The following is a 20,009-nucleotide window of genomic DNA, read 5'->3' as shown; positions in this document are numbered from 1 at the left end:
TCAACATGAACCACATGAACCACATGCTCACGTGTCATATCTAAGTTTCAGGTCTCAAGTGCTTTTTCAGTCTGTGAAGTAAAACAAACATCCGTTCAGATGCTCTCACACTTGGTGTTGGCTGCGGAGAATGCAGTATTGACATTTGTCCTCTCCCTACACTAATATAATCGGTTAATGAAGAAAAGCTGTACTCATTATGATACTAGTGTTAGCTGGTTCTGATGGACTCCAAAATCTAATGCAAGTGTCAATCTGGACCACAGCTGTAGTAGTAGCAGTAACAGTAGTAGCAGCCCTGCAGGGTCGAGAATACTGTAGTAACTGTAGTAGTAATATTGCTACTAATAATATCTGACTTGATAGCTTCCTGCAGTCAGCTGTCATACTAACAGTAGTAGTACTGTGCTATTTTACCTGATGTTGCAGTGTACCTGCAGTGATCACAACAGTGGTGGATCAGCTTCAGGTTTTTTACAGACGCTGTGATGTTTGCTGCTAGAAAAGTTTGCCCCCCCACCTTGACAAGAAGCATATGTTGGTGACTTGTTAATTGAAAAGATGTAAACAGTCTCTCTATGATATGGAACATAAAACACAATATTCTCAGCAAACATTAATGCATAGTTACTTTTTATGACATAAATTGCAGAATAAAAACATCATTGTGGCATGTGCACACCTGAGGCGAGTCAACAATTATCATTAGGAAATGTCAACTGGTCCCGGTTTCAAAGCTTTACAAATACTGTGACTCTTCAAACCTTGTGTAAACACTCAGCAGCCATGACTTCCTCTAAGCAGCTGTGTAAGACTGAAAATGAAAGTTATTGATGCCCACAGTGCAGGAAGCTACAAGAAGACAGCAAAGTATTGTCAGCTTGTAGTTTCCACAGTGTGAAATGTAATTAAGAGATAACAGTTTAGGGCGACTGTCGAGGTCAAGATGAGATCTGGAAGATCAAGAAAACTCTGGAAGAGAACTGCTTTTATGCTGGTCAGAAAGACAAATTAAAACCCACATTTGACTGCAAAAACCTGCAGGAAGATTGATCAGACTCAGGAGTGGTGCAGCGTCCCACCAGAAATCCACCGACCTCAAGAGACACCAGCTGAACGTTTAGGAACGGCCCTCACAGTCCGCTGACTTAAACATTACTGAAAACCTGTGTGTAGATCTTAAAAGAGCTGTGAATGCAAGACGCCTAAGAATATTACAGAACTAGAAACCTTTTGCAGGAAGAATGAGAGAAAATATCAAATACAAGAACTGAGAGATGTTTAGCTACAAAAAGTGTTTCCAAGCTGTGATATCTGCCAGAGGAGGATTACTGACTACTGACTATGTAGAGCCCAAACTTTTACACACAATGATGTTTTTATTTCTGTTTGATTTATGACATAAAAATTAAATATGCATTATTGTTTGCTGAAAATTTAGAGTTTTACATATCATAGAGAGGATGTGTTTACATCTTGTCAATTAAAAAATCACCACAATATATTATTTGTCAAGGGCCTAAACTTTTGTATGCAACTGTATTTATGTCTGTGGTTAAAATGGTGTCAAAGCTTTTGAGTCGGTGGCGACACCTGCTGGACACTACTGGTATTACTGGTATCACATCTGTTTAAAGGATCCAATCACAGCTCAGTTTGTGTATTTGTTGGTTGTAGCAGCCTGGAGGTTTTTACATTCTCACTCAATATGTTCTAATTTGACCAGTTTTAGGCCAACTGATAACAAATCAATAAAACTTTATTCCTGTCAGACACTCAGACCTTCATGTTTGGACAGAAAATGAACAGAAATATAAGTGAAGTGATGAGGAGGCGTGTTGGAGAGACTCCTGTCAGTATAATCCTGACTCTGCTGTCAATATTCATCCAGTCATCTGCTTTGCACAGCTGGAAAATATAAAAAACTTCACTTTGACCAAATGATCCAAATCACAGAAACTAAAAAGGGTTTTTTTTCCTGTCCTTTCTGATCCTCTGATGTATCAGATCCAACATGTACAAACTAATAAAGATGCTTTGCTCTTTTCTTCATTAACCTGTTATACTAGTGTTGGTGTCAAAAGAATTTCTTCGTAATAACCTTTAAAACAATAGAGACCAGAGCCGAAGTATCAAAGTTTAACAGAATTTATTTTCTTGTGCAAGAAGGAGCGTTTCACAATGCAACACACAGGATGAGGTTACAAAGAAAAAGGCTCCTCGAGCAGCGCCTACAACAGGTTTTTATACAGTGTAGGTGGGCGTTTCAGTTCTTGATCCGTCAAGTGTAGACTTCATAGATAACATCATGACTGTTTTTTAGTTCTCCTGTTGAGGAGCCAACCTGCAAAACTGACCCCCAGATGACATGTTCTCATACAACTCTTACAAATATAGTGCTGAACTTCCTTTAACCTTAGCTGATGAATCTGCTGATGTTGCAGTTCCTCATGATCTGTGTAAAATAGTAGCACACACACAGTGTTATCATAATTTTTTATAACAGCTGGGAAACAAAGGGTGAGAAGAGCTGGACAGATGTTTGCTTTACTTCACAGACTGAAAAACTGAAACTTAGATATAACGTCAACATGTGGTTAATGTTGATGGAAACTGCTGCTTGGGTGTTGCTTTGTGCGTTGTAGTATTTTTCAGCCTGGTTGCCAGAATAAAATGTTGGCTTTGTATGTTTCCATGGATACGTTGCATCCCTACATTTCAACATGTGTAATACTAATATCATATCAACATTCCTAAAATGACATAGTTAGAAGCGTTAAAGCGACGTAACTCACATGAGATATGTACGAGCTGACTGTCACGCCGGGAGGAGGAGGGGACGGTGGATGGTTAGAAAGTTAGTTCGATGGAAGAAAATTGGAAATCAGCAGAGAGCACGGTTCGAGACCTCATTTCAACTGACAAAACCGGGTGTTTTCAGTGAAACGTCAGAACATTTGCTGTTGTTTTTATTTTTATTTTTTAAATTTGAACCCAAACCATGATCTTTCCCTAACCCTAACCAAGTGGTTTTTGTGCTTTAACCTAACCAGACCTTAAACACAGTGTTGTCACATCATCAAACATCATTATTTAACTGATAATGGCCAACACGGAAACATAGTCATTTAACGTATCCGTGGTTTGCAGAAACGTACAAAGATAATGTTTTATTCTGGCGATCAGGCTGGTGTTTTTAGCTTTGTCAGGTAGAACTCTTGCTTAGGCAGGATACACCTGCTTAGATTCTTAGAAAAAGCAAACTTTGCTCAACCCAGTGTTGTAGTACTCGAGTCCAGGACTCTTCACGTCAACCACAATCCTCCACCAGCAATATGAGCAAAGGATTCTCTGCTCAGAGGACATTGGAGTTAATATTTGAAGAGAGTGAGACACAGTGAAGTGAAAGAAGAGGATGTTTCAGAGGAAGAGCATAATGTAGAAATAAGTTCTGAGTATGAAAGTGAGATTGAAGATGATGCACCAGGAGGAGTCCCACAGCCAGCTGCGGGAGGAAATGAATAAAACAATCTAAGTTTGGTTCTCATGTTTCAATTGTTGTTCATCACCTGTATTTGCTTCACGGCTTTGATTATAATTAAAGAAAGGTGAAAATCAATTGAGAATATCAGTTCAAAATAATAAACATCAATAAAAACATTTCAGTTTTTCCTAGATAAGCATGATTTATGCCACCCAAGTCTTTATTGTGGTGGATATTTTACATAAATTATAACTTTATCATAAAGAATGAATGACACTTCCATTGTTAGATGTGATCTAACAGAGTAACTGCAAACATTAATCATATATTAATCATATAATCTGTTACGGTTCTGTCATTGACTCTGGAGACTCTTGTGAGTCTGTCTTTGAATTCCTTGGTTGTCATTGTCCATCAGATGCTCTCAGACTTTTTCTGTTTTGAGTTGGACTTTTTGAGGGAGTTTCTGTTATTTCGGTTCCTTTCTTGGTTGGACTGTGCTTGTTGTGTTTTTGGTTTTTATGGTTTGTCTTTGTTTTGTCCTTCTGTGTTCATGTTCTCCTCCTCACACCTGCCCTGCATTATCCTTCATCAGCCCTGCCTTCCTCCCAGTGTCTCTCCCAGTCTGCCCTTGTGTCTGCTCACCTGTTCCCCGTTCCCTTATTAGTTCAGTTAGTATTTAAGTCTTGGTTCGGGAGTCAGTCTTTGTTTGATCCTTTGTTCCGTTGAGTTTGTGTTTCTATGTTCAGCCTGTTTAGTAGCCTGCATGTTTCTGTCATCAGTTCCGCTCAGCCAAGCCAGCTTCTGTTTTTTCCTGCCCAGCCTTGAGAATAAATGTGGTTTTCTGCAGTCCAGTCTTTCTGGTCTCTGTATTTGGATCCACCTGCTCCGCTATCCATGACAATCTATATTGTTTGGAATGAGATAGACAATATAGATTAAGGAGCTTTGTTATGTAAAACTGTATTTTATTTCTTTTAAAACCCAAATAATGTCCCGGGTCAATTTGACCTGAACAGTACCAAGGGTCGGTTGTCAGAACCTGACAACCAGCTGATAGGCAGCAGGTAGCGTGGTAGTCCCAGTGACTCGAGCCCAACAGCAGTACTTGTGAACTGTTAAACAGCACTGTTGTGGGAAATCTTCAGATGGGCCAATAAATCTTCAGGTCACCCACAACTTAGTATTAAACTCAAAACTTATAAGAGAAAGACTCAAAGAAATAGACTGGAAGCTGGTAGAGTTCAGTGTGAATAGGTTTACTCTGCATAAAGAGCAATACAAAGCAAACTGAGGCCTTGATCCCGGGATAAAGAACCTAATGAAAAATCATAAAACATTAAATTATATACCTCTCATAACCCCTCCTAATGTGGAGCTTATTTGCTAAACATCACCTTGCTTGATCTTAACACTTTGGTAATAATCCAGACATGACTCAGCTACAGAAAACAATGGTGTCTCTAACATGTATCAGCTGTATTTGGCCTCTTCCACATTTCTCCCAGTACACATGGCCTAGCAGCCTTCGCTCATCACACACAGAAGATTGAAATGTGATATTACTGATCCTCCCCTTCTGTATTCCCTTGGGAACTATCTCTTGTAGATGTAAATGTTTTCTTTGCATAGTTACTGGCCTATTCATGGAAGGACAGTTTTCCACCACAGCACCAAACCAATCGTACCGTGGCCTAGGCCTCTAAGCAGCGTGGAGGAAAGAATGATATTAGAAGTGTACTGTGATAGTTGGAAAGGGGAACTAAATGCAAGAACTGAAAGCTGTACAAACAGATGTGACAACATATATTTAAGTATTATTGATTATCTTACAGGAAACAGGTGCCTGCTGACAGTGAAGTGTGACTGTGCATGAGGTGCTCGTGTTGATGGTTGTGTTGGGTGGAGGCTGAAAATATAAGGTAAGTGTTGGTGTCCAGTGTGTTCCTCTTGCTGCAGAGCTCAGGGAACAATAATGATTTATTAAAGGCAGTTGGACTGCAGGAAAAATACTGTGTCTGGTATTTAATCACCTTCATCACCTCACACAGAACTAAATGACAAATGAATACAGCAACGATATAAAGTGAAGGATAGCAATGGCACACACAAACACTACCAAGCTCTGGAGCCAACCCAGTCTCACATCAGAATGTTTAACAGCGACGTAACTCACATGAGATATGTACGAGCTGACTTTCACACCGGGAGGAGGAGGGGACGGTGGATGGTTAGAAAGTTAGTTTGATGGAAGAAAATTGGAAATCAGCAGAGAGCACGGTTCGAGACCTCATTTCAACTGACAAAACCGGGTGTTTTCAGTGAAACGTCAGAACATTTGCTGTTGTTTTTATTTTTATTTTTTAAATTTGAACCCAAACCATGATCTTTCCCTAACCCTAACCAAGTGGTTTTTGTGCTTGTCTGTTTAGTAGCCTGCATGTTTCTGTCATCAGTTCTGCTCAGCCAAGCCAGCTTCTGTTTTTTCCTGCCCAGCCTTGAGAATAAATGTGGTTTTCTGCAGTCCAGTCTTTCTGGTCTCTGTATTTGGATCCACCTGCTCCGCTATCCATGACAATCTATATTGTTTGGAATGAGATAGACAACATAGATTAAGGAGCTTTGTTATGTAAAACTGTATTTTATTTCTTTTAAAACCCAAATAATGTCCTGGGTCAATTTGACCTGAACAGTACCAAGGGTCCAAAAAGTGAATGTAATACAAGGGTTAAGTGAGTCATATGTTGGACATGTATGCTGCATGAACTCTTAGAACAGCCTGTTTTGGATGTTCTGTTCTTCTGTAACTGATGAGATGCCTTTTTATTTATAATGTGTGTTTTCTGTATAACAAATGAAATGAGTTTTGAATTTAACCAGTAATAGCTTCTTAGTAATTTATATGTTGTTTTTTTTTTTTTTTTTAACTTTTTTTTCTGGTGTGTTTTGTGTGCTGAATAAAACTGAGTAGATTGTTTTGATCTGCTAAAAGACAGAAACTTGTCATCTTTTTGAACTCATCAACCCACTGATCCAGGTGTTTTCTACCACATCATCAGTAAGGCCCCTTGTCTTCTAACAATTCTCTAATATGGTAGAAATGCTCATTTGTGTCCCTCAAGAGAAGGAAAAACGTTGTTGGGACAGGAGCCATCGTATCGGGGGGTAAGCCTAGAACGAGGGGCACATTGGCCCCTGTGTCGGGCTGATAAACCTCTAGGAGGAGGAGACTTCTTTAATACACAGTGATTACACACTGATAAGTTATTGTGTTACTATCGCTCAACACAGTGTGCTACCACAATGACTAAAGCCTTGTCAGAACCTGACAACCAGCTGATAGGCAGCAGGTAGCGTGGTAGTCCCAGTGACTCGAGCCCAACAGCAGTACTTGTGAACTGTTAAACAGCACTGTTGTGGGAAATCTTCAGATGGGCCAATAAATCTTCAGGTCACCCACAACTTAGTATTAAACTCAAAACTTATAAGAGAAAGACTCAAAGAAATAGACTGGAAGCTGGTAGAGTTCAGTGTGAATAGGTTTACTCTGCATAAAGAGCAATACAAAGCAAACTGAGGCCTTGATCCCGGGATGAAGAACCTAATGAAAAATCATAAAACATTAAATTATATACCTCTCATAACCCCTCCTAATGTGGAGCTTATTTGCTAAACATCACCTTGCTTGATCTTAACACTTTGGTAATAATCCAGACATGACTCAGCTACAGAAAACAATGGTGTCTCTAACATGTATCAGCTGTATTTGGCCTCTTCCACATTTCTCCCAGTACACATGGCCTAGCAGCCTTCGCTCATCACACACAGAAGATTGAAATGTGATATTACTGATCCTCCCCTTCTGTATTCCCTTGGGAACTATCTCTTATAGATGTAAATGTTTTCTTTGCATAGTTACTGGCCTATTCATGGAAGGACAGTTTTCCACCACAGCACCAAACCAATCGTACCGTGGCCTAGGCCTCTAAGCAGCGTGGAGGAAAGAATGATATTAGAAGTGTACTGTGATAGTTGGACAGGGGAACTAAATGCAAGAACTGAAAGCTGTACAAACAGATGTGACAACATATATTTAAGTGTTATTGATTATCTTACAGGAAACAGGGGCCTGCTGACAGTGAAGTGTGACTGTGCATGAGGTGCTCGTGTTGATGGTTGTGTTGGGTGGAGGCTGAAAATATAAAGTAAGTGTTGGTGTCCAGTGTGTTCCTCTTGCTGCAGAGCTCAGGGAACAATTATGATTTATTAAAGGCAGTTGGACTGCAGGAAAAATACTGTGTCTGGTATTTAATCACCTTCATCACCTCACGCAGAACTAAATGACACAAACGAATACAGCAAGGATATAAAGTGAAGGATAGCAATGGCACACACAAACACTACCAAGCTCTGGAACCAACCCAGTCTCACATCAGAATGTTTAACAGCTACACGTCCACAATGCAAAACGTATTAGTTTCACAATAACTGACAAAAAAATCTTTATTTCTCAGAATCGAAGGAGAAATAATTAAAACTGATGGTCTTAACATTAACCTCCTATTGTTGAGTTATCAAGGACACTCTTGTGTTTTTGTGTTGAAATGTTAAAATATCATTAAAAGAAAACCTTAACATGGTGACAGAGAGGAAATACTTCCAGGCTGTGGCTCCGCCGGTCAGCCAATCACAAAGCTTCAAATTCACTTCATTTCCGCCTCTAAAATCTACATTTTTATTGACATAACATCATCAAACAGTTACATAAAATAACACAACAACTCAGATAACTACACAACGCAGGTTTCAGCGACAGCAGTGTCCATAGCAACCACCATAGCAACGATAGAAAACTTTGCATCCCTTCACGTTATAAAGTTTGCTGATGATACCACAGTCGTTGGCCTCATCAGCAATGGAGATGAGTCAGCTGACAGAAGTGAGGTGGAGCAGCTGACAGCTTGGTGCAAAACTCAGTGTTTCCCTCAACACTGACAAAACCAGAGACATGATCGTTGACTTCAGGAACCATCATGTTGACCCCAACCATCATCCTCCACTGACCATCAGTGGTTCTGTGGTAGAGACGGTAAACAGCACCAAGTATCTGGGGAACATCTGACAGATGATATGACCTCCAGTCATAACACCACAGCCATCATCAAGAAGGCCCAACAGCACCTCCACCTCCTGAAAAGAGCAGACCTTCCCACTCCAGCCATGACCATCTTCTACTGAGGAACTATTGAAAGCTTCCTCACTGACTGCATCACTTCCTGGTTTGATAATAGCAGAGCGGAAGAAAGACACAGACTGAGCAGGATGGTGAGAACTGCAGATCATCGGTGCCTCGCTGCCATCTTTACTGAGCAACCAACGCTGCATCAGCAGAGCATCCAGCATAATCAATGATCCCTTTCACCCTCCACAGCTTGTTTTCCCTCATGTAGTCAGGGAGAAGATACAGGAGCTTTCACTCAAGGACCACAAGGCTACTAACAGATGCAGTCATGTAAATCTTAAGGTGATCATTCTGGATAAGATGCAGAGTGAACTGTTTTATGTGACTTATATTTTCACTGGCCAGTTAAACCTTTTCAATGACTTTTTAGCTGCTATATTTATTGACTATTTATTGAGTCTTGCACTGTCTTGTACTTATTTTTGTCTGTGTTGTGTTTTTAAGCGAAAGTGCATAAAAATGACCATTAAAGAAAATCTGAATCTGAATTCCTACAATTTTCTGGTGAGATCTGAAACAAGTTTCATAATAACCAACAAACTAAACATCATATACATTCACTGAACAAAGATTATGAGAACAAAATGCACATTTCTCACTAGAAATGTCTTCAAAATGCATTTTAATCCTCAAACTATCCTAAAATGTTACATTTTCCACTGAAAATAAAAGAAATGGCAGCCATTTTGTTTGTTTTCACAGACAGACACTTAACAGTCATGTGACGTAGACGCAGGCCAATAGAAAAGAATAGACCAAAAAAACCATATAAGCATCTCACAATGTTAGACGCGTTATTGTTAAACTAATACGTTTTGCATTGTGGACCAACGTAGCTGTTATACATTTTGATGTGAGACTGGGTTGCTGGAACATATGGAAAAACAGATCTGTGAACACTGGCTCTAAGATACGCCTCCTCAGGAGTCTCGTCTGGCCAGTAGTCTCGTACGGCTGTGAGACATGGACCCTTAAACTAAAGAAGTTGGCAGCATTTGAGATGTGGACGTACAGACGGATCCTCAGGATATCCTACATTGAAAGGAAATCCAATGATTTCATCCTAGAAAAGACTTCTGGAAACAGTTACCCAAAGGAGACTTTGCTATTTCGAACACATCACACTGGAACACGTTGTGTTTCGCTCCCGAGGCAGACAGACAACAACCTGGACCGACAACATCAAGGAGTGGATCATCCTCACTGCCAGAGATGCAAGAGGTTTGACTGCCAACAGATCACAGTGGAAGAAAGTGGTTGCCGAGGCTCCGGCAGGATGATGATGATGATGATGTTGATGATGCTAGTATCATGATGAGTGCAGCTTTTCTTCATTAACCTGTTATACTAGTGCAGGGAGAGGGCAAAGGTCAAGACTGCATTCTCCCCAGTCAACACCAAGGGTGAGAAGATCTGAACAGATGTTTGCTTTATTTCACAGACTGAAAAACCACTTTAGATCTGAGACTTAGATATAACGCCAACATGTGGTTTCTGTCAAGGGGACTGCTGCTTGGGTGTGGCTTTGTGCTGGGTGTGTTGTTAGTTCTTAGAAAAAAAGAAATAGGCTATGGGTGGAAAAAGCATCTGCTTTTTCCAGATTAGTTAGTGCTGTTGACTCATACAGTATTTCTACATCCTACGAAACATTTCTTCACAGGCGGTCAATATTTGGAAATGACACGATTTGATCCCATTCTTTGAATCTGTCTAGTCCCTTCAGTAGATGAAATTCATGGAAAGCCTGAAATCAAGAGAAATACAATTTCCCCTAAAAGTCTGCATAAAAAGTCTTCCTCATCATTAAATAATGGATTAATGCTGCACATCAAGGGTTAGGTTTATGGTGCCATAAAGTGCACAATTCCTCTCATTCTACAAATAAGTGTCAATGAAAAGATCTTTATTTCATTTTTATATAGATTGTGACATATTCTGGTAGGTATTATCTGAAACCATAACAAACTACTGTAAGAAACTTTACTAATTAAAGATTTGTAGTTAGTGTAAAGCTGCCACTATATACTATACAACAACAATAATAATAATAATAATAATAATAATAATAATAATAATAATAATAGCCTTTATGAAGAAATGTCAATTAATTAAACAGTTAGACACCCCAGCAAAAAGTTCCCAAAGAGGCCAACTACAATAAGCACAGGCAGCTGCCCTGCAACCCTGCAACACAACACTACAAGTGAATTATGGTAAATTTTACACACACCCTGAAACAAAAACAACAAAAGTTATTAAAAACTTTGTAATAACTCAAACTGTTTTGATTTTATAAGCCCCGAAAGTTGCAGTGCCACATCGCACCTTACAACGTAAACCAATGGGGAGGCAATCTATGGGCATGGACTTTGTGCCAGACTGAGGCATCTGGGGGGGGGGGTGTGACAGCTGAATGTAGCTCAGTTTTATAGGATACAGCAGAAAGGTCTATATACTTACAGTACATTATATACAAACTTCGTATGAAGTTTGGTGTTATTAACATTTATTTTACAATAATTGTAGGTCTTATATGTATAATTCAGTAGTGGGGATGACCTATGAGGGGAAGGGAAAAAATGGAGTGAGGGTGACTGTTTAGTGATAAAGTGCTGCAGAAAAATAAAATCAAAACTAAATTTGTAGCTCTGTACTGCAGTTTTTCCTTTATTAGGACCCGAGCACCTAACGGTTCACTCACACTCTCCATTCACATATATGAGTATTTTTCTGTGTCCAGTTGCAGTTACTTATTGTCTCTACACACCTGACAGCAGTGTTCAGTGCTGACTTTTTTGTCATGTACATGTGTTCCTAAATGAAAAAAATTAGGAGCACAATGAAAAATGTTCAAGTAACTGTTTATTAAAGACAACAATTTATCACATACATATTTAAATGCTTTGTGTGTGTGTATGTAAATGAAAATTTCTATTCTCTTTAGGGGTGCTTGATTACGGCAAAAAGAATAATCACAATTATTTTTGCTCGATATTGACATCACGGTTATTTAACACGATTACTTTTTGGTTATCATTTTTGGCGATTGCTGATATATGCACATATTTTTTCCCACTTTGCTGAGGAAACTATTACACATGCAAGCATAGATTGTACTGAGTATGATCAAAAAAGACAATATATGAGGGAAGAAGTCAGGAAGACTAGAGTTCAGGAGCTCAGCATTAAAACTTTAATGAACCTGTCAAGTGGGTGGAGCAGCAGTTTTTTGTTGTTTTTGAGTTTATTAGACAGACAGGATTGATGTGTAGGATTTAATATTTGGTCCACAGTCCGAAGCGGAGGGTGGCAGTAATGTGCCTAATATGCTATAATTTAGCTATTGTTGAAGCGTGTGGCCGTGGCGTGTCGTTGAGTTTTGGTGTTTCGCCATGACAGAGGAAATTGCTATAACTTTAGTGTAAATGCTCCAGTCTGCCCCAAACTTTACATGTTTGATAAGAGTCCCGGCCTGAACACGTCCTCATGACAATGTTCAGTCAGTGATGCAAACTGGCTGAATAGCGCCCCTTATGAAATAGCAGCAAAGCAGCCCCAGCAGCGGGCAAAATAGTGGACAAAGGAAGTGATGTTTATCTCCTTCTTGCACTGTCTGAAAACAACCTGGGTCTGAAGACAACCTGGGTCTGAACACATCTACATGCCCGTGACAGAAGACCTTTGACTGCGCCGCGGCCCGACGTGCACAAGGCACACAAAAGCAGAACAGAAAAGATGAGATATAGTGAAAGAAGGGAGGGGAGGTTCCACGTAGAGAGTTTCTGTGAAATGGTGACCACAGGGAGTTTGTCCCTTCTCTGACAGACTATAAAACCTCTGCAGTCTGACTCCTCTCTGCTCTTCCTGCCTCCTCAGCATCTCAGAGCAAGTGTTCAACACAGGTAAAAACTCTTTGACACACTAACGATGAAATACTTTCAAATATGAAGATCAGGATTTTACACCAGATTCACTTAATAATAACTGAACCTAATAGATGTCTTCATTTATCAATGTATTGAGTTCATTATTATGCAATAACATTATGTTTTAACGTTTTTACAAACTTTATGTATTTGTGTGTCACTATGGTGACAAGCTGTGGCTTTGTGGTGAGCTGTGTGTCTATGGTATTTATAAAAAGAGACGACCATGAGTCCTGTAGAAATATTAAGGACCTGCTGTCTAATCAAACCTTTTGACCAGCAGTCAGCATGTCACACTTCTTTATTTGTGTATGTTCACGTTGTACAGCTGTTTTCCTGACTGCAGAGATGGCAGTGCCCTGCACAATCATCATGGCTGCTACAGTACTTACAGCCCTTATGCCACCCATCTATTGTTTGGTGAGTAACACATTCTGCTAACAGTGAGGGACATTTTTACATTTACTTTCCACTCCAACATCATGTGTGACAGATCTGTAGACACATCAGAAAAAGTCCTGACAATAACGAGACATGTGCTGTGTGTTTTCTGATTGATGAAACAACATCTGAAATGTAACTTCATGTTGTGCTTTGTAAAAAAACTTACTGTGATTTTTATAGAAATTAACTGGCAGCAATTGACAAGTAACTTACTGTAATTTATTTCACAGTAAATTTATAAATTTATTTATAATAAGTATATATTTATAAACAGTAATTTTATGGTACTGTATCTACTTTTACAGTAGCTGTACGTAACTGTAAAATAAAATACAGTAATTTTACACTACTGTATAATGGATTACAGCACCAGACATTTTGCAGTAAATTAGATTACTGTTGTTTATATGATGCCGTAAACTTTTTAACCACATTTAAATTTCAATAAATGAGTACAGAACCAACTCTCTAAATGACAATTATTTATTAACTGTTAAACAGCAACTACTACATTTTACTTATTTTCACTGTGCACAGGGATTGTGCACCATGTTTACAGAAATCTAATGGCCTTCTTCCATATGGCAGAAATACCCACACTGCAATTATATCTGTTATACACAGTGCAAAAGGTTTTCCCTCAGACAGGACAGCAGAACAAAACAAGTTGTTTACACTTAATGATATAAACTGTAGAAAAAGAGCCTGTTGCCTGCAGTTCTACGTCTACCAGCTCATTTCAGCTGTTTCCTCTTTTACCAATTCTCCTTTGCAATTTATAAAACTGATCTGCTGACCAAACAGCACAAAACATTTCACATAGACCAATGTTTACTGACCAATACTGCAGTCTGTTTCACATTTCCTGCACATGCTTCATAATAAAAGCCACACAGTGGTACACCAGTGAGAAGCTTTTAATGTGCAGTAGCAACAGCAAGAAATATTTGGACTGCATGAGCATCAACTTAACACAGTAGATAAGAATATAGTAAATAAGAATGAAGTAAATAAATGTTTTCTTTTCAGTGTTTGCCATAAAAGAAGCAGCGACCATATGCAACTTTCTGTCCTTTAAATATCATTCTATAACAAAGTTTTCAAATGTATATATCACAAACATTGGCAAATATTACAATGACAACATTAAAAATACAATATGTAAAAAGCTTGTTTAAATCTGTAACCACAGTTAAACAAATCCTCATGAAAAAATAATGCTAATGCCAGTTAATGAGCCCACTACAAGTTAAAAAAACAAAACAAAATCAAATCACTGAACTTGATATATATGTAATATAGACACTGACACTAGACACTGTTATTTCCTTAAAACAAAACACTCTCAGGTAATCTAAACATGGATATTCAATTGTGGGAGATGTCACCAGGTACTCAGGTGTCCATAGAGTCTTTAAAATGATGTTTGTGGATGCATATTTATCTGTAAAGAGTCCAACAGCCCACATCAGTCCACTTTGCATCACAAGTCCACTGGGCCAAAAGGCTTTGGATGCAGGTCAGAAGCCGCCGGGTGATTTCACTTTGATCCTCCACTGCTGCTTCATGTTCTTCAGCAAACTGGATGACAGCTACTGTAGATGACAAAAAATGTTTTACCATTACCGTCAGTGTAATAACCAAGCTATGATCAAAGCACATGTTTTTAAGACTCAAAGTAAGCTTTTGTAGAATAGGCTACACCCAACAAGATTTTAATTACCTATTGTAACAAACATTTAATACATCTTAACAGCAATCTTAACAATCACAGGGAAAATGCAAGTAAAATTCATCTGAAAGAAATAGGATGTGATGTAAAAATGTTGATGAGCAATACCTTTTGAACAGACTCCAGTGATGTCATTGTTTCCTCCTGATATTCAACTGTGAACGTATAGCAAGATGTGAAGATGGCAGCCAAGGTGGTGGTGAAGTCAGGTCTCAATCAGTAGCATCCATTTAGTCGTACACAGGATCTCAAGTTCAGGTTCTCCTGATGAATAATAATCAAACACTTAATTAACAACAATTCTATCACTTCTAAGTACTGTTTTCTCTGTGAAAACTAAGAAACTTACAATATCATTTGAGTTAGTACATGAGAACAGATCTAAGCAGAGAACAGATCTAAGCCGAGAACAGATCTAAGCAGATGACTGCTGAGATGCTTGTGCTTAAGCCAAAATAAATATAAAATATCTAAAAACAGGCACATAGTATAACAAGCACAACTGCCACAAGAGCTGACTAACTTGGCTTTGTCTGTGGATTTTAAATCTTACCTTGCACAGTGAGACCTGAGATGATGGAGAGACTGAACTCATCAGCAGGAGTGCTCCTCAGCTGTGAGGAGTAGAAATAAGATGAAGAAAGGCGTCAGGATTTAGAGCTGTGCATGACTTTGGAAAACATTGTTTTTACTGAGAGTGATTATACACACACACATATGTATGTATGTATGTATGTATGTATGTATGCATGTGTGTGTGTATGTATATATATATATATATATATATATATATATATATATATATATATATATATATATATATATATATATATGTATATATATGTATATATATATGTGTATATATACACACACACACACACACTCAAACATACATAAATACATATACATCTTGGAACACACTATCAGACCATGTTGCCCTCTCTATCAGACCTAACGTTAGAATAATTAACTATTAAGTTACAGGGATGAAAAAACAGGGTGATGTTTTCACAGTGAGCTAGTATAACAGTGTTGAGTTAGCCAGGGGGTGACACAGGCTAAACACATGTTACAGTGCTGTCACGAGTCCTATGAAGGCAGAATATATAAAGCTAACATCTGTAACGTTAAGGCGTGTCTTTGTGATCTCCTGTATCTTCCAGTGCTCATTTCTGAATGTTCCCAGTGTGTTGTGTCCTTTTTTTCAGAGGACCATGCAGTTAAATGTTAGCTGGTGAAGTTTGCAAGCTGTAGGATGTCAGACAGTCCATCTATGATACCGTCTGACAACTTACACTGAGCAGAAACAGAAAAGAACATGAGTACGCTTAAAAAGAAAATAAAAGGAAAAAAAGATAATGTAGTAATCCAAAGAGCTGTTCAATCCCAAACCGCCTGCAGTGAAGTAAATTACTTTGGCGCCCAGACTGATTCAGTGACGCTGTTCAAATTTGAGATCATGTGATGTTTTTCTTTGGCTCAACCAATCAGCTCACGACTTCACTGACAGTCTGTCATGACATAGACTGTCTAAAAGGTCATGACTTGATAAACACTGAGACAAATTTACCTGAAAGTAACAGCCTGCAGAAGCATGAACAAACAAGGTCATCTTGCAGTATTTCAATTCATAGGAAAAGAATAATTATTTCAAACTAAAGTTTAAATTATTTAATCTGCACCATGAATTTGAGGGTTGTGGCTGAGGTTGAGGCTGTGATTTTCTACAGTAACATTATGATTACTGTGTTTTTAGGCCTAATACACAGTACTATACTGTAAAAATATTCACAGTGATTAACTGTGCAGAAACACAGTAAATTACTGTGGATTTCACAGCATTTTTTACAGTGTGGTAGAAAAACCACAAGAAGCTTTTTTTCAAAGTCAGAGCTCCAGCTTTGTTTCCTGTGAGGGAGGAAGTGAAAGCTGCATCGAGGTTTTAATTTAGTCTTTTAACTGCAGCAGTGAATAAACATGTTAATAAAAATGTCTCCAGTCAGAGTGAAGTCTTAAGCTTCAGTTTTATTGTCTTTATACAACAGAGGATTGATCAGTCAAACCTGTTGAGTGTATTGAAAGTTAAGGTTTGTATGTAACCAACTTGTGAGTGGACGGTATCATCTTGTTTTATTCCATGAAGTCAAGTTGGTTGTCAGCTCAGTTCCAGCCCTGTCTCCTACTAAATGTCTTTATATACTAGGAAATAGTTTTCCCATTGTGGTAACAAACGTAATGGCTGCTTGAATGATGTTTGAGAGCAGAGCTGTAGAGGAGGATAAACACACAGAAACACTGTTAAACCAGCGCTCAAAGTGCAGAGTTCACATCCTCAGTCCTGTGTGTTCAGTGTTTGGTTACAGTTAGTGAAAGATGCTGCTTTCACTTCAATGTTCATAAACTTTCTCTCTGTATTAAACAGAGACCAGGATCTTTCTCTGACCTGAACCAGGTGCCATAAACCACAGTCATAAAAACCTAAATATTGCTGTGTCACTACCAGCTGATATTAGTCTGCAAAACAATAAAACATGTTATCAGTCAACGTTTTATTGACACGTTCAGTATCAACATTTTCTCATCATGTTGACAGAAAACATCATTCAGACTGCATTACGTTTCCTTCAACCTGTATTTACTGTTGCACTTTATATAAGTTGGTTTGAATAAACCATAAAACCTTTGTTGTGTAACATCACCTGTTCCTTCCTTCTTCTGCCCTCCAGACCCCCGGCCCATTTCCACTGAATATGGCTCCTGATGCTGTTGATGACATGTACGATGGCTGCACCGAGGAAATGAAGGAAAAGGTCAACAGCACATATTTCAACAAAGAGAATGTGGGAACATTTAAAGATGCCTGGGAAAATGCAGAAAAATGTTCAAACAAACAGAAAGACCCAGAGGATGAGACTCTCACCAAGAACCACATGAAGGCAATCTGTGCTTATACATCTGACTACAAAAAGAATCCAAATGATAAAAAACTTCATGAAGAATTCAATGAAGCAGTCCGGACCAGTAAGAACACCTACAACAGCACCTTCCAATTCCATTCTTTACATTTCTGGCTGACTACTGCCATACAAACCCTGAATAGAAACAATAGCTGTAACACTGCTTATCGAAGAACCAATGTTGCATTCACTGGCAATGTTAACGACATCATTCGGTTTGGTATATTTGCCTCCAGCTCTAAAAGAACAGACCTTACTCGATTTGGTAGCAAGACCTGCTTTAAAATTAAGACCTGTTCAGGAGCTTACCTGAAGAATTATTCATGGTTTCCAAAAGAGGAAGAGGTGCTTATCCCCCCCTATGAAACATTCAACATAACCAACATTATTGAAGGTCGGGGTACATTTCCAGTTCTGATGGATTGTGAGAAGGTCTTTGTTTTGGAGAGTGAACAAAAAGATGTGAGTAATCTAAACCGCACAAGTAACCTAAACTCCAAAGCTACACAACTAATGAGAGAGCAGAGTTTTCTTTTTTTCTGTTTTCTGTTTTTATTGGGACCATTTACAGTGTTAAACATAAATGTTAACATTTGATGTATTGCATCAGAGTTTTTCATCTGCAGTCGCTTTGGCAGGTCACATTAAAACAGAACAAAGCAAAAAACAAACAGGACACATAATACAAAATACAAAGCTACACACAATAGCACATCACATACACCCACAATGTCAACTGATGGAGAAAATGAAATAAAATGAGTCTTTGTCTGTAAACTTCATAAATCAATAAGTAAATGTATAAATCTCTACAACAGCTGTACTGAAGACAATCATTGTGCATCACAACATCATAAATTACAGTGTACAGTATCAGATGTAGGAGCATCTGTGCTGCTGGAGAAAAGGCAATAAAATGAGTTTTGTTGTGTAAACTTCATAAATCAATAAATAAATCTATAAATCACTACAACAGCTGTACTGAAGTCAATCAGTGTGCATCACAACATCATCTATTACTGTGTACAGTATCAGATGCAGGGCTCGCTAAAGGCATAGGCCATATGTGAAGTTGAGTAATACGTGAAGTTCAGTGAAATAATATTGTTTTTCCAGATGAACAGGGTCATGTGGCCTCACTGTTGGGGATATTAAACATTAACATGATGTTAGGAACTTTTTTTCAGATTTGTAATGAAAGAATGTTGGTACAATTATGATTTTAGATGAGAACATGCAGGTTATTGATTAAGCATTATGATCTATTGGTGTAATTATTGTTATTTATAACTTTCATAATGAAGAGTTGCAGATACTCATATGTACTTTCTGAAGTTTTAAAAGGTTTCATTGTGTGTGATCAAAGTGTGGAGACAGAAAATCAGACTGCTGTTTCTGACACACAAAGGTTAATGACAGAGGGTTTGGATGGAATCTAGATGGGTGAAAAATTACAGGAAAAACCAGCGTAAAGTGTCTTACTAAGGTATCGGACCACCAGGACAGCTTCAGAGCTCCTTGTTATTGATCCTACAGTTTCTGAACATCATTGTTCATAAAGATCTTCCTCATGTGGTGTTGTGATGATGGTGGTGGAGAGCGCTGTCTAACACGTCAGTCCTAAATCTCTCATAGGTGTTCAGCCTACAGTACCTAAGTGCTGACAGGGTGAGGAAACGGTCTTCTCTTTCAGCATGCAAACATGGACGTTACATCACTCTAGTCTACTGTTTTATTATTCTGTTCAAATATGGGGTTGGGCTTTGATAGATTTTTATCCAATCTGAATCCAGTATCCCAATTCTCCTGAAACCCTGATTGAATCTAATAAGGTTTAACTTTCAACATTTACAGGAAACTTCATTAGGAAATAATAAAAACTCAAAGATTCAGTTGAGACCTGTGATCAGCTCTGACAGAGAAAATGTTTCCAGCTCTTCCTTCTCTATCAGACATTGTCTCTCTATACCTGAGAGTGTCCAATCACCAGTGTGGATCCTCCTGTCCAGCAGACAGCAGCTTCTCTCCTGAGTCTCCTGGATGATTGTAGCTCATATCCAGTTCTCTCAGATGGGAGGGGTTGGAGCTCAGACCTGAGGCCAGAGAAGCACAGCCTTCCTCTGTGATCAGACATCCTGGCAGGCTGCAAACACACAAAACAACACACATGTCAGACAGTCTGAGAGTACTGCTGTGTGCAGTCAGATACAACAACAAACTATCT

The 20,009-nt window shown here is 38.6% G+C and overlaps 2 protein-coding genes and 1 long non-coding RNA gene across 4 annotated transcripts in view; 2 read left to right on the top strand and 1 right to left on the bottom strand.

Moving 5' to 3' along the window:
• Positions 1 to 20,009, top strand: part of LOC121891005 (T-cell ecto-ADP-ribosyltransferase 1-like) — an 86,905-nt gene that overhangs the window by 55,533 nt on the left and 11,363 nt on the right. The window lies entirely within an intron of this gene.
• LOC121891006 (T-cell ecto-ADP-ribosyltransferase 1-like) lies at positions 12,502 to 18,696 on the top strand. Its single transcript, XM_042403713.1, has 3 exons — positions 12,502 to 12,628; positions 12,981 to 13,072; positions 17,555 to 18,696. The coding sequence occupies exons 2-3, from the start codon at positions 13,001 to 13,003 to the stop codon at positions 18,380 to 18,382; spliced, it is 900 nt and encodes a 299-aa protein (XP_042259647.1). The 5' UTR covers positions 12,502 to 12,628; positions 12,981 to 13,000; the 3' UTR covers positions 18,383 to 18,696.
• On the bottom strand, positions 14,305 to 15,526 carry LOC121891010. The gene is made up of 3 exons (XR_006094010.1): positions 15,382 to 15,526; positions 14,937 to 15,092; positions 14,305 to 14,691 (listed from the first exon to the last, which is right to left on the bottom strand). It is a non-coding gene; the product is annotated as an uncharacterized LOC121891010 (long non-coding RNA).

The sequence above is a fragment of the Thunnus maccoyii genome, chromosome 23, assembly GCF_910596095.1.
Source record: "Thunnus maccoyii chromosome 23, fThuMac1.1, whole genome shotgun sequence".
In the NCBI taxonomy this organism is placed as follows: Eukaryota; Metazoa; Chordata; class Actinopteri; order Scombriformes; family Scombridae; genus Thunnus; species Thunnus maccoyii.
Note: the sequence above shows the minus strand (reverse complement) of the source record. Positions and strands in the feature narration are given on the sequence as shown.

What these genes read in the sequence shown, in the direction of transcription:
- LOC121891006 (XM_042403713.1), top strand. Translation starts at nt 13,001, where the DNA reads ATGGCAGTGCCCTGCACAATCATCATGGCTGCTACAGTACTTACAGCC. An exon ending in TGCCACCCATCTATTGTTTG is followed by an intron (nt 13,073 to 17,554) that starts GTGAGTAACACA and finishes TCTGCCCTCCAG; the next exon opens with ACCCCCGGCCCATTTCCACT.